The following is a 14,066-nucleotide window of genomic DNA, read 5'->3' as shown; positions in this document are numbered from 1 at the left end:
TTGAAAGGTACTTATTCATTGCCATTTGTGTACCTGTGTTCCTCTCTATCTGTCTCTTTTCCTTCCTTTCCTAAAGCAGCCCTTTCAGTAATGCTTGTAGAGCTGATTTGTAGAGCTCTATTGTGTTCCATTGATCTATGCATCTGTTCTTATGTCAGAACCAGACTGTTTTGATTACTATGGCCTTGTAATATAGTTTGATGTCAGGTATGGTGATCCCACCTACTTTGTTCTTCTTTCTCAAAATTGCTGCAGCTATTCAGAATTGTTTATGATTCTGTATACATTTTTTATGTAAAAGTATTTGTTCTGTATCTGTGAAATATGTCATTGGTATTTTTGTAGGGATTGTGTTGAATCAACAAATTGCTTTGTGTAGTATGGACATTTTGATGATGTTAAATCTTCCAATCCATGAGTGTGATATATGCTTCCATTTATTTGTGTCTTCCTTAATTTCTTTTTTCAGTGTTCTTAGTTTTCTGAGTATAGGTCTTTCACCTCCTTGGTTAGGTTTATTCCAAGGTATTTTATTTTTCTTTTTGCTGTAGTAGGTGGGATTTTTTTCTTGATTTCTGTTTCTGATATTTCATTCTTGGTGTGAAAAAATGCCTTCAATTCTGAATATTGACTTTGGATCCCACTGTTTTGCCAGATTCACTTACTAGATCAAGTAGTTTTTTGGTGGAGTCTGTAGGGTTTTCTATGTACACTATCATGGCATCTCCAAACAATGAGAGTTTTATTTCCTCCTTTCCAAATTAAATGCCTTTTATTTCTTTTTCTTGTCTGATTTCTGTAGCTAGGACTTCCAATACTATGTTGAATAAAAGTGGTGAAAACAGACATTCTTGTTTTGTTCCTGGTCTTAGTGGGAAAAATTTTAGTTTTTGCCCACTGAGTATGATGTTGCCTGCAGGTCTCTCATATATAGCCTTTGTTATGTTGAGGAATGCTCCCTCTATTTCCACTTTGGTGAGTGTTTTCATCCTAAATGGGTGCTGTACCTTCTCAAATGCTTTTTCTGCATCTATTGTTATGATCATGTGATTTTTGTGTTTACTTTTGTTTATTTGATGTATTACATTTATTCATTTGCAAATATTGTACCATCTTTTCACCCCTGGGATGAATCCCAGTTGATCATGGTGTGTGATCTTTTTAATGTACTGTTGGATGTGGTTTGTCAATGTTTTGTTGAGGATTTTAGCATCTATGTTCATCAGCGATATTGGCCTGTAGTTTTCTTTCTTTTTTTGTGTCTTTATCTGGTTTTGGGATTAGGATGATGCTGGCTTTGTAAAAAGAGTTTGGGTATCATCCCTCTTCTTGGGTTTTTTTGAAAAGTCTGTGAAGGATAGGGATTAGCTCTTCCTTAAATGTTTTGTAAAATTCTCCTGTGAAACTGTCCAGTCCAGGGCTTTTGTGTCCTGGGAGTTTTTCATTACTGCTTTGATTTCATCAGCTATTATTGGTCTGTTCAGGCTTTCTGCTTCTTCTTTCAGTTTTAGAAGATTATATTTTTTAGAAATTTGTCCATTTCCCCTAGGTTTTCAAATTTTTTGGCATACAGTTCTCTGTAGTAATTTTTCACAATCCTTTGTATTTCTGTGGTGTCAGTTGTAATTTCTCCTCTTTCATTTCTCATTGTGTTTATTTGGATCCTGTCACTTTTTTTCTTGATGAGTCTACTTAAAGGCTTGCCAGTTTTGTTTTATCTTTTCAAAGAACCAGCTTCTGAGTTTATTGATCCTTAGAGTTGTTTCTTTGGTCTCTATGTCATTTAATTCTGCTCTGATCTTGGTTATTTCCTTCCTTCTATTTGCTTTGGGATGTCAAAAGTAAATAAAATCTTTTTTTGAAAAAGAGAAAAAGAAAATTCCACCCTTAGCCAGGTGGCTCAATTAGTTGGAGCATCCTTCTGTACACCAAAAGTTTGTAGGTTCAATTTCCGATAAAAGCACATGCTTACTTAGTTTCTGGGTTTGATTCCCAGTTGAGGTGAGTATGGGAAGCACTGGATCTGTTAAGGTTGTGGTGAAATGGGGACTCATATGCTGCTTTGGATATCCAGCCATATACTATGAAAAATAGAGACACTATTATTGAAGAAGGTACAAGATACAAGAAACATTTTACATACGGCAATGATGGCTCAGTCCCCTTCAAAGTTCTCCTTGAGACCTTACACAGTTCTCCCAATCAGCATCACCTGCCCTGTACTATTTTCCTTAATCTCATTGATGGTCTAAAATCTCTTGCCTTTGAAAGGCACTTTAGTTTGGGGAAAAGCCAGAAGTTGTAGGGTGCCCAATCCGGGGTGCAGGGGGCTGAGTCATCTGGGTAATTTGATGTTTCGCAAAAAAAACTCTGCATGAAATGTGATGCATGAGTGGGTGCATTGTCTTGATGAAGCTGTCAATCACCAGTTGCCCATAGCTGTGGCTTTCTGAATTATCCAAATAGTTTCTGTGGTGGAATGTTCAAGCTTAAGGCAAAATCTGATGCAGATTCACTGTTTTTACTCACTCAGTCATTTTGAAGGCAACAGCCACATGGTACACATGCTCACTCAACAGTGTCTACTGCCCCCACTGACTAGTACAGTGAAGTCGTCATTGTTAACACATGTGCATTCCAGACCACTCTCCTTGGCTGCCAGGTTATGTCATATGGCACAAACTGTTCTTGTTATATTAATAATAGATGGACTTTTTCTGGGTAGACCTTATATATGTTTTGTTTGTGGATAAAGATTTTACTTTATCCTTCATTTAAATACTTTTTTACATACTATATACCAAATTTTCTCAGACAGACAGAGTAGGGAGAATAGTGTAATGAACCAGATATACCCATTTTCCATGTTCAGCAGTTATTCACATATGGCAATGTGCTTTCTCAATATGCATATTGATTTATCAACCTTATGTTGAGACAAATCCCAGACATATTTCATTCATAAATATTTTACAATAATATGTAGTTGTACAAGATATGGGCTCAAAGCATGGCTCAGTGGGTTGGTCATCAACCTGCAAAACAGTAGGCCCCCAGTTTGATTCCTGGTCAGGGCACATGCCTGGTTTGTGGGCCAGGTTCTCAGTAGGGGGGTGTGCAATAGGCAACTGATCCATTGATGTGTCTCTCGCACATCAGTGTTTCTCTCCCTTTGTGTCTCCCTCCCTTCTCCTCTCTCTAAAAATAAATAAATAAAATCTTTAAAATATAAGGGCTCTTTTAAAAACAATCACAATATCATTATCATACCTAAACTGTACTGCCATTCCTCATAAATGTTATAAAGTATGTTATTAGTATCTTTAAATTGGGTGAATTCTGTAATTCCTGTTTTGATTTCTTTTGTGTTCTGTTTTTAAGGTGGAACTTAACTTCTTGTGGAACAAGTGTTGCCAGCTCAGAATGCAGTGAGGAGCTGTTTTCATCAGTTTCTGTTGGAGATCAAGATGATTGCTATTCCTTGTTAGATGATCAAGACTTCACTTCTTTTGATTTATTCCCTGAGGGGAGTGTGTGCAGTGATGTCTCTTCCTCTATTAGCACATACTGGGATTGGTCGGACAGCGAGTTTGAATGGCAGGTAGATTTTGTTTTCCTTATATTGCCCTCGTTACTTCCTAAGTAGTGTGAATTTCTATTTTGGTATTTTTATCTCTGCCTCAAAGTAAAATTCTCTAGTATTTATCCATTCCTACAGATACTCTGACATTAAGAATTAGATGAAATATGTAGCTTTTATTTCTGCTAGTGTATCTTTTAGGCTTCTGATGCTACTAATATTCTTTTGTAGATTTTCAAGTAACTTAATGCTTGTAAAATGTTCCAATTATTATGTATCTTCAGTACCTTCCTATGTATGCATGAACCTAAGGAAATTTACTCTTTCTACATTATGATAAATAGCTTTCATGTCCTTATAGGCACAGTATCGTTATGTCAGGGTCATTTTATATGTTTAACATCACAAACCACTACTATAAATACATAATTTTGAATCCTGATATCAGAAATATCATTTCTCATTTTGTATTCTCTTTGTGTGTAGAGGTGTTTTTCTGCTGATAGTGTTTTTTCTTCTTGTGATATGTACATCACATAAAATGACTTTGTGGCAAATTGTGTAGAAATGCTGCCTGATAATGAATGCAACCTATCATAAAACATAGATTATATTATTGCAACATCTGTTTTCTGATTGTAAAAGTAACATTTAAAGAAGCTTTCCTGTATTTAGCAAATGTTATATTAAAAAAATATGTGAATGCTTGATGTGTTTGAGAGCCATCAAAATACTTAAAGTTATATTCTAAAGAGGAACTAAATATTACTTTATTTCAAACAATTTTTAATTAAAATAATGTAGAATGACATAAAATGAAAACTAAGAGTTTCCAAGCCCCACTCTGCTGTGGTTAGCATTCTTGCAGATACAAATATGTTTGCATAGCATTAAGTCATACTTCAGCCACTGTTTGTCCCTGTGCTTCTTTCAACTAATATATCTCATTTGCTTTGAGAGCTGCATCATAAGTTCTCTAATAATAGTTATTTAGATTGGTTTCAGTTTTTTCTTGTTATAAACATTGCTACACTGAAATTTAAGAGCTTTTAAAGAGGAAAGAAATAAGCAATTCTATGTTAAACATAATCATAAATGAAGAGCTTATTATCTATATTTTTATGTTATATATTTTTCCCTTTTATGTGTAAATATTTGGATAAAATTATATATTTTAAACTTTAAAACATTGAGATAAAATTCAACATTTAAATAATTTTATAGTGTGTTATTCAGCAATTTTTAATATATTCACAATCCTGTGCATCTATCACTACTAATTTCAGGACATTTCCATCACCCCCAAAAGAAATTCATACTTGTTAAGAGACAGTCTCAATATCCCCCACACCAATTACTAGCAGTCACTGATCTGTTTTCTCTATGGATTTTCCTTTCTGGACCTTTCATATAAATGGACTCATGTAGCCTTTTGTTTTTTAATTAATTTACTGTGCGTTTTCAAGGTTCATCCCTGTTGTAGCATGTAACAATACTCTATTCCTGTCTTAGCTCAAGTTACTATAACAAATACCATAGTCTGGGTGGCTTAAACAACAAACATTCATTTCTACAGTACTGGGGGCTAGAAGTCTGAGGATGAGAATGCCAGCATGGTCAGGTTCTAGTGAGGGCCCTCTTCTGGTTTGCAGATGGCTGTCTTTTGCTGTGTCTTCATAGTGGGGGTTGAGGGGAGAGCTATGGTTTCTTTATCCCCTTATAAAGTCACCAGTCTCATCATGGGTCTCTACCCTCATGAATTATATAAACGTAGTTACCTTCCAAACCCCACCTTCAAATATCATCACATTGGGGTCTAGAGGTTCAAGATATAGTTTTTGAGGGGGAGGCATATACTCAGTCAATAGGAATTTTCTTCCAAGGCTGAATATTCCATAGATTGTATGGATGCACCACATTTTGTTTATTCATTTGTCAACTGGTAGACATTTGAGTTGTTTCCACTTTGGGGCTGCTATGAACATCCAGGTATAATTTATAATTATATTGTATATATATTTTTTTATTTAAAATTTATTTATTTATTTATTTATCTTTAGAGGGGAAGGAGAGAGGGAGAGAAATATCAATGTATGGTTGCCTCTCATGCATCCCCTGCTGGGAACTGGCCTGCAACCCAGGCATGTGCCCTGACTGGGAATCGAACCGCGATTGTCTGGTTCACAGGCCCGTGCTCAATCCACTGAGCTACGCCAGCCAGGGCTTATATTGTATATTTTTAATTCTCTTAGATATACACTGAGGAGTGGAATTGCTGGGTCATGTGATAGCTTTAATGTTTAACTTTTTGAGGAACTGAAAAAATGTTTTCCAAAGTAGCTGTATACAGTTTTACATTTCCACAAGTGATACAGTCATACCCCACTTGACAGGGATAAGTTTTGAAAAATGCATTGTTAGGTGATTTTGTCAGGTGGACATCATAGAGTGCACTTACACAAACCTAGACGTTATAGCCTACACATACCCAGGCTGTATAGTATGGCACTTTCCTCCTATGCTACAAGCCCGTACAGTGTGTTACTTTATAAGAACACAGATTAAATCCACTATAGAGAAAATGATATAATCAGAAGATGTGCTAAACAAGATGTATGAGGCTGCTGCCGGAGTAACATGCCACACTCTTTTACAGAAAACTTTTTTTTTTAATTCTTACATGAGGATATGTTTATTGATTTTAGAGTGGTAGAGGCAGGGAGAGAAACACTGATTAGTTGCCTCCTGTATGCCCCCCAGTGGGATTGAACCTAAAACCTACGTATGTGCCCTGATGGGGAATCAAACATGCAACCTTTTGGTATATGGGATAACGCTCCAACCAACTGACTCACCTGGCCAGGGCTACAGCAAACTTTTTTTAATGAGTAAGTAGAAAGTACACCATACAATAAAATAATAAAAGTACAGTATAGTAAGTACATAAAATAATAACAGTCATTTATTATCAAGTATTCTATACCATACATAATTCTATGTGCTATATTTTTATATCAGTGGAAGTGCAGTAGGTTTGTTGCCATTAGCATCACAATAAACACAGGAATAATGTGTTGTGCTTTGATGTTATTACTGCTAAGACATCACTAGGCAATAGGAATTTTTCAATTCCCATTATAATCTCATGGGACCACCTTCATGTATGTGGTCTGTTGTTGACTGAAAGTAATGTAGTGCATGACTGTATGAAAGTTACGATTTCTCCACATTCTTGGAGACAGCGCTTGGTGCTGTCTCTTTTGGTAAAGCCATCCTACTGCTTATAAAGTAGTATGTCATTGAGCTTTTGATTTGCATTTTCTTAATGACAAATGATCATTAAGCATCCTTTCATGTGTTTATTGGCTGTTTGTACATCTTTGGAAGAAATATCTGTTCAACCCTCTGCCCATTTTTAAGTTATATTATTCATCTTTTATTGTTGAATTGTAAGAGTTCTTTGTATCTTATGGCTACTAGACCCTTATTGTATATGGTATTTGCAGAATACCATGTTTCCTATTCTGTGTATTGTCTTTTCACCTGATAGTGTCTATTCACTTGGTAAGTGTCCCTTGACACACAAAAGAAGTTTTAAACTTTTTTATTGAATTTATTGGGGTGACATTGATTAATAAAGCCATGCAGATTTATTTAGGTTTTGGATCCATTTTTACTTACTTTTTGTATATGGTGTAACATAGTAGTCCAAATTCATTCTCTTGCATGTAGATATCCATTTGTCCCAGCACCATTTGTTGAAAAGGCTATATTCTTTCCTTGTCAAATGATTTTCGTACCTTTGTGGAAAATGAATTGGTCATAGATGTATAGGTTTAGTTCTGGACTCTCAGTTCTATTCAATTGAGATATACTTCTGTATATCCCAATGCCAGTACTATACTGTTTTTAATTTCCCTGGCTTTGTAGTAAGGTTTGAAATCAGGAAGTGTGAGTTTTCCCACTTTGTTGTTCTTTAGCAAGATTGTTTTAACTATTTGGAGTCCCTTTTGCACTTCTTATGAACATTAGGATTAGATTGTCCATTTCTGCAAAAAAGAGCAGTCTGAATTTTGATAGGAATTGCATTGAATCTATAGATTGATTTGGGCAATATTGCCATCTTAACAGTGTTAAATAGTCTAGTCTATGGACATAGGATGGAATGTCTTTATTTATTTAGGTCCTCTTTAGTTTCTTTCAGTGATGTTTTGTAGTTTTCAGTGTCCAAGTCTTGTACTTCCTTGGCTCAGTTTATTCCTAAATATTTCATTAGTTTGCTGCAGTTGTAAATCCTGCAACTTTGCTGAACTTACTTGTTAGCTTTAATAGTTTATTTTTGTTTTTCTATGGATACTGTAGGATTTTCTGTATTTAAGATCATGTCATCTGTGGATAGAGATAGTTTTTCTTCTTTCTTTCGAATCTGGATAGTTTTTTTTTTTCTTGCTTGATCGCCCTGGCTAGATCTCCAGTACATTGTTGAATACAAGTGGCAAAAGCAGGTATCCTTTTCTTTTTTCTAATCTTAGGGGAAAAGCTTTCAGTTATTTTTCTCACCATTGAATACAATATTAGCTGTAGATTTTTCATAAATGCCCTTTAACATTTTGAGAGATTTCCCTTTTGTTCCTAGTTTGTTCAGTGTTTTTATCTGAAAGGGTATTAGATTTTTTTCTAATGCTATTTTGCATCTATAGAGATGATTATACATTTTCTCTCCTTCATTTTGTTAATATAATATACAATATTGAGTGACTTTTGTATGACTCACCTTGCATTTCTGGAATTAATCCTAATTGGTCATGGTATATAAACCTTTAAATATGCTTTTTGGTGTTGGTTTTAGTATTTCATTGAGGATTTTTACATTTGTATTCATAAGGGATATTGGTCTGTAATTTTCTTCTTTTTAAAAAGATTTTATTTATTTACTATTAGAGAGAGGGGATGGGAGGGAGAAAGAGAGGGAGAAAAACATCAAAGTGTGAGAGATACATTGATCATTTGCCTCTCACATGCCCCGCCCCCCCAACTGGGGACCTGGCCCACAGCTCAGGGATGTGCCCTGACTGGGAGTTGAACCAGTGACCTTTTGGTTTCACAGGCCAGTGCTCAGTCCACTGAGCCACACCAGCTAGGGCAGGGCTGAAGTTTTCTTGTGACTGTATGGCTTTGGCCTCATAAAATGAGTTATGAAGTATCCCTAATAAGATTTTCTCATTTAACATATACATTTTTTTATGATCTTCATAATGGCTCTTTTAACAACTACATAATATTCCTGGTACTAGATGTGCCAGAATTTGTGAAACCATTCCCCTCTCTACATGTGTTTAATTATTTTTCTATTAAAGTTAACACAGAAGTATCTGTGTGTGGGTACCTTTTTATTCTTCTGTGCCTCATTTTTAAAAATTATATTTTATTGCCCTGGCTGGTGTAGCTCAGTGGATTGAGCGCGGGCCTGCGAACCACACAATCGTGGTTCGATTCCCAGTCAGGGCACATGCCTGGGTTGCAGGCCAGTTCCCAGCAAGGGACGCACAAGAGGCAACCATACATTGATATTTCTCTCCCTCTCTCCTTCTCTTCCTCTCTAAAGATAAATAAATAAATATTTAAAAAAATTATATTTTATTGATTATGCTAGTATAGGTGTCCTGATCTGATTTTTCCCCTCTTTGCTCCCCTCCACCCAGCTTTCCCTACTCCCTCTATCTCCCCACCATTGTCCATGTCTATGGGTTGTGTGTATAAGTTCTCTGGCTACTCCATTTCCTATCCTGTACTTTATATCCCCATGCCTGTTCTGTAACTACCTATACATCCTTCTTAATCCACTCTCCTCTTCACCCATTCACCTCCTCCCCCATCCCATCTGGCAACCTTCTGGTAACTAACTTCTCTTCTCTTGCTTTTAAGAGTCCTTTTTTTTTAATCTTTAACCTTTGGCCTTTAATAATGATGTCTCTTGGAGTAGGCCTTTTTGCATCCATTATAATTGGGACTCTGTGCTCCCTGGACTTGGATGTCTGTTTCCTTCACCAAATTAGGGAAGTTTTCTTTCACTGTATTTTCAGATAGATTTCCAATTACTTGCTCTTTTTCTTCTCCTTCTGGCACCCCTATGAGGTGAATATTGGACCTCTAAAGTTGTCCAAGAGGCTGTTTATACCATCCTCAATTCTTGGACCCTTTTTTTCTTCTTCTTTTGCATGGTTGTTTTTTGCTTTCTTATGTTACAGATCATTGATTTGACTCTTGGCTTCATTTATTCTACTGTAGTTTCCCTGCAAATTGTTCTCTTTTTTAAAAAGTTTTTATTTCTTTATTTCTAGAGAAAGGGACAGGGAAGGAGAAAGAAAGGGAGAGAGACATCAAAGTATGGTTGCCTCTTGCATGCCCGCAGCTGGGAACCTGGCCTGCAACCAAGGCATGTGCCCTGACTGGGAATCTAACTGGTGACCCTTTGGTTCACAGGCCCGTGCTCAATCCAAAAAACCACACCAGCCAGGGCAATTGTTCTTTATTTCAATTAGTGTATCCTTCATTCTGACTGGGTCTTTTCTTAAAAAAAATTTATTGTTGTTCAAGTACAGTTGTCTGCATTTACTCCCCACCACTCCCTGCTTCCCCAGCCATTTCCACATCCCTCCCTTGCTTCCACCCCCGCTTGGTTTTGTCCTTGTGTCCTTTATAGTTGTTCCTGAAAACCCTTCCCCCATTTCTCCCCATTATCCCCTCCCACCTCCTCTTTGATTACTGTCAGATTGTTCTTAATTTCAGTGCCTCTGGTTATATTTTGCTTCCCTGTTTGTTTTGTTGGTTAGGTTCCACTTAAAGGTGAGATCATATGGCATTTGTCCCTCACCACCTGGCTTATTTCACTTAGCATGATACTTCCCAGTTCCATCCATGCTGTTGCAAAGGGTAGGAGCTCCTTCTTTCTGCTGCATAGTATTCCATTGTGTAAGTGTGCCATAGTTTTTGGATCCATTTATTTACTGATGGGCACCTAGGTTGCTTCCAGCCCTTGGCTATTGTAAATTGTGCTGCTATGAACATTGGGGTACACAAGTTCTTTTGGATTGATGTTTCAGGGTTCTTAGGGTATAATCCCAGCAGTGGAATTGCCAGGTCAAAAGGCAATTCAATTTTTTGTTTTCTGAGGAAATTCCATACTGTTTTCCACAGTGGCTGCACCAGTCTGTATTCCCACCAACCGTGCACTAGGGTTCCCTTTTCTCCACATCCTCTCCAACACTTGTTTATTAATTTGTTTATGATGGCCTTTCTTTCCTGTGTGAAGTGCTGTCTCATTGTGTTTTTAATTTGCATCTCTCTGATTGCTAATAATGCTGAGCATCTTTTCATATGTGTTTGGACCCTCTGTATGTCCTCCTTGGAGAAGTGTCTGTTGAGGTACTCTGCCTACTTTTTAATTCTTTTTTTTTTGTCTTCCTGGAGTGGAATTGTGTGTTCTTTGTATATTTTGGAGATTAAACCCTTGTCTGAGTTATCACTGGCAAATATATTTCCCATATACTTGGTTCTCTTTTCATTTTAATTCTGTTTTCTTTAGCTATGTAGAAGCTTTTCATTTTGATGAGATCCCATTTGTTTATTCTTTCCTTCATGTCCCTTGCTCTAGGGGACGTATTGGTGAAAATATTGCTGAGAGGAATGTCTGAGGTTTTCCTGCCCATGCTTTCCTCTAGGACATTTACGGTGCTATGGCTTATATTTAAGACTTTTATCCACCTTGAATTTTTTTTGTGTATGGTGTAATTTGGTGATCACGTTTCATTTTTTTGCATGTAGCTTGTCCAGATCTTCCAACACCATTTGTTGAAGAGGCTATTTTTACTCCATTTTATGCTTCTATCCCCTTTGTCAAATATTAATTGACTATAGAGACTTGGGTTTATTTCTTGGCTCTCCATTCTGTTCCATTGGTCTATGTGTCTGTTCTTATGCCGGTACCAGGCTGTTTTTTTCTTTCTTTAAAAAATTTTATTTATTTATTTTTAGAGAGAGGGGAAGGGAAGGAGAAAGAGGGGGGATAAACATCAATGTGTGGTTACCTCTCATGTGCCCCCATCTTGGGACCTGGCCTAAAACCCAGGCATGTGCTGCAACTGGGAATCCAACTGGTGACCCTTTGGTTTGCAGGTCTGTGCTCTGTTCACTGAGGTACACCAGCCAGGGCGCAATGTTTATTCTTAGATTCGATACTGGCAGAGAAAAAATAGCTTCTAAGTAAATTATTTAGATAATTTATTCTATTTCAATGTGGACTGTATATTAGATGACAGACCTATTATATCAATAATAGGACTATCCTTAACAAAATACACAAATATGTAAAAATAAATGGGTAAAAGTTCTCCAAGTTACTCTCAAATAGTTTAGGAAATATGTATGTAAAAATCCAGTTTTATAATTGTATATATCTCTAATTCTATCTATTTTTATTTAATTTTTTTTGAGTTTTGATCTGTTCTTTCATTTGGGCTATGTTTCTTTGTCCCCTCATTTTGGCAACCTGCCTGAGTTTTTTTCTATGTATTGGGTAGAGCTGCTTTGACTCTGTGTCTTTGTAGTGTGGCCTAATGTAGTAAGTGTCCTGTAGAATCCAGTGGCACAGCCTTCTGTATCATCCAAGCTTGGTATTCAAGGTGTGCCCTTTGTGTGGGCTGAGTACACTCTCCTCTTGTAGTTGAGCCTTGGTTGTTGTTGTCAGATCAGTGGGAGGGATTTACCCAGGCCAGTCAGCTTCGAGGATTGGCTGTGATCACTGACCCCCCCCACCTCTGCCTTCTGTAGAGTATCACCTGTGCAGGGGCAGGGTGGTGGGGCTCCAGTGTAGTCTGTAGCTGTCCACTGGGTGTGCTGGTCCTGACATTTCCCAGGTGGTGCAGGCCAAGGTCAGTACATATCTATGTTTTCCCTGGGTCACCCTGCCTGAGCTGTAAAGCAGTCAGAGAGGGCTTCTACTTGTGCTGGGCTTGGAGATTCCCAAGCAAAGTCACTTGTGAGTGTTACCTGACTGCTATTAGGGCTCACTGAAGCCAGCTGTTGCTTGTTTGATAGGTTTTATGAGCCAAGAGGAGTCATTCATATGGAAAAGCAGCATGGATGGGCCCATAAAGTGGGTGGGGTGGACTCTCTGGGGATCTCCAAGATGGGACACACAGTGTTAGCCATGTTGATGGAGTCTCAGATGCGGCACCAGCCTACTGGTTCTGTGGGTGGAGGGTTCAGCAAAGGGACAATGACCTGTGCTTGCCCTGATACCGGACACCAGTTTCTCCCTGTATACTACTGGCACCTTTCAAGCTGCCATCCCTGGTGCTGGAGTGTAGAGGGAGTGAGTCTGAGTAGGTGAGTCCATGTGTGGGTTCCCCAGGAGGAACTGATTAGGACTCCAGCAGCCTCTTCCACTGACTCAGTACCCACTGTTTTCACAGCCAGAAGTTGTGAGGACTTAACCTTCCTGGCTCTGGAACTCTTGGCTGGGGGCCTGGTGTGGGTCAGGAACTCCTCCCTCCTGAGATCCCTCCTGAAGTTTATCCGCATGGCCAGCCTGGTCCATACCTGCATCCCTCCTACCAGTGTAAATGGATATGTTTTTTTTTTAAATTCTGTAATTGTCAGACTTCTATTCAACTTGATTTCTGATGTTCCTAAGTGATGGTTGTTCTATATTTTAGTTGTAATTTTGATGTGGTTGTGCGAAGAGACGAACCATATCTGCCTACGTTGCTATTTTGCCCAGAAGCCTAGTGCCTCATTTTTAAAGCTCACGCTGTACTTTACAATCAGAATACAAGGATTCTTAATAAAATGTAATTGGGGTAATCAGAGAAACATTTTCCTGCTTATTTTATGTAATTTATTTAGAGTTCTTATAATATTGCAAAGTGACAAGTATTTTTTAATTGCTGACCTTTCCAGTCATTTCTTGAGGAGTTACAGTGGGGAACTGACCTCAGTCATTCATTGTTAATGTGCATGACTGACTAGAACACTGGAATAAAAATCAGGCCTGCCTCAGGAATGTGTTTTTCCACTTATGAAATTGGAGTACAGGTACTCTGTTGCCGTGAATATTTGCTAGTTAAATATGCTGGAGAGGTTTAAAATGCTCTCCTGTTTTTGTAGGACCTCCTAATGATGGCAGTAAATTATCTAAGAAGTTAATTACAAATTATGTGTTAGGATTAATAGAGACTAAAAATTGTTGACTGTAGTTTGAGAATTTGTGTTACTGCTCTTCTGATTAAAAACTGCATTTGTTTAAATCTTTTCAGCAGATGTTTCAGTTACTACTAAAGTAAATATAAATGATTCATAGATTCAGGGAATATAATACTAACTACTTAATAAGGCAGGGTTTTCACCTTAGAATGAAAAATCATCTTAGTATTAGAAATAGCTTCAAAGCATTTTGCTTTGTTGATCGTTTTCTTTGATATATATA

At 37.4% G+C, this 14,066-nt stretch overlaps 1 protein-coding gene across 2 annotated transcripts in view; it reads left to right on the top strand.

The window, feature by feature from the left end:
- Window positions 1–14,066, top strand: part of FAM199X (family with sequence similarity 199, X-linked) — a 39,698-nt gene that overhangs the window by 15,509 nt on the left and 10,123 nt on the right. For both annotated transcript variants that reach the window (XM_037067696.1, XM_037067697.1), the window contains one exon: window positions 3,382–3,601. In XM_037067696.1, the coding sequence (XP_036923591.1) occupies window positions 3,382–3,601 (220 nt within the window). The remainder of the gene's footprint in view (window positions 1–3,381; window positions 3,602–14,066) is intronic.

Source organism: Sturnira hondurensis, unplaced genomic scaffold (assembly GCF_014824575.4).
Source record: "Sturnira hondurensis isolate 20B ecotype Veracruz unplaced genomic scaffold, ASM1482457v3 Scaffold0017394, whole genome shotgun sequence".
Lineage (NCBI taxonomy): Eukaryota > Metazoa > Chordata > Mammalia > Chiroptera > Phyllostomidae > Sturnira > Sturnira hondurensis.
Note: the sequence above shows the minus strand (reverse complement) of the source record. Positions and strands in the feature narration are given on the sequence as shown.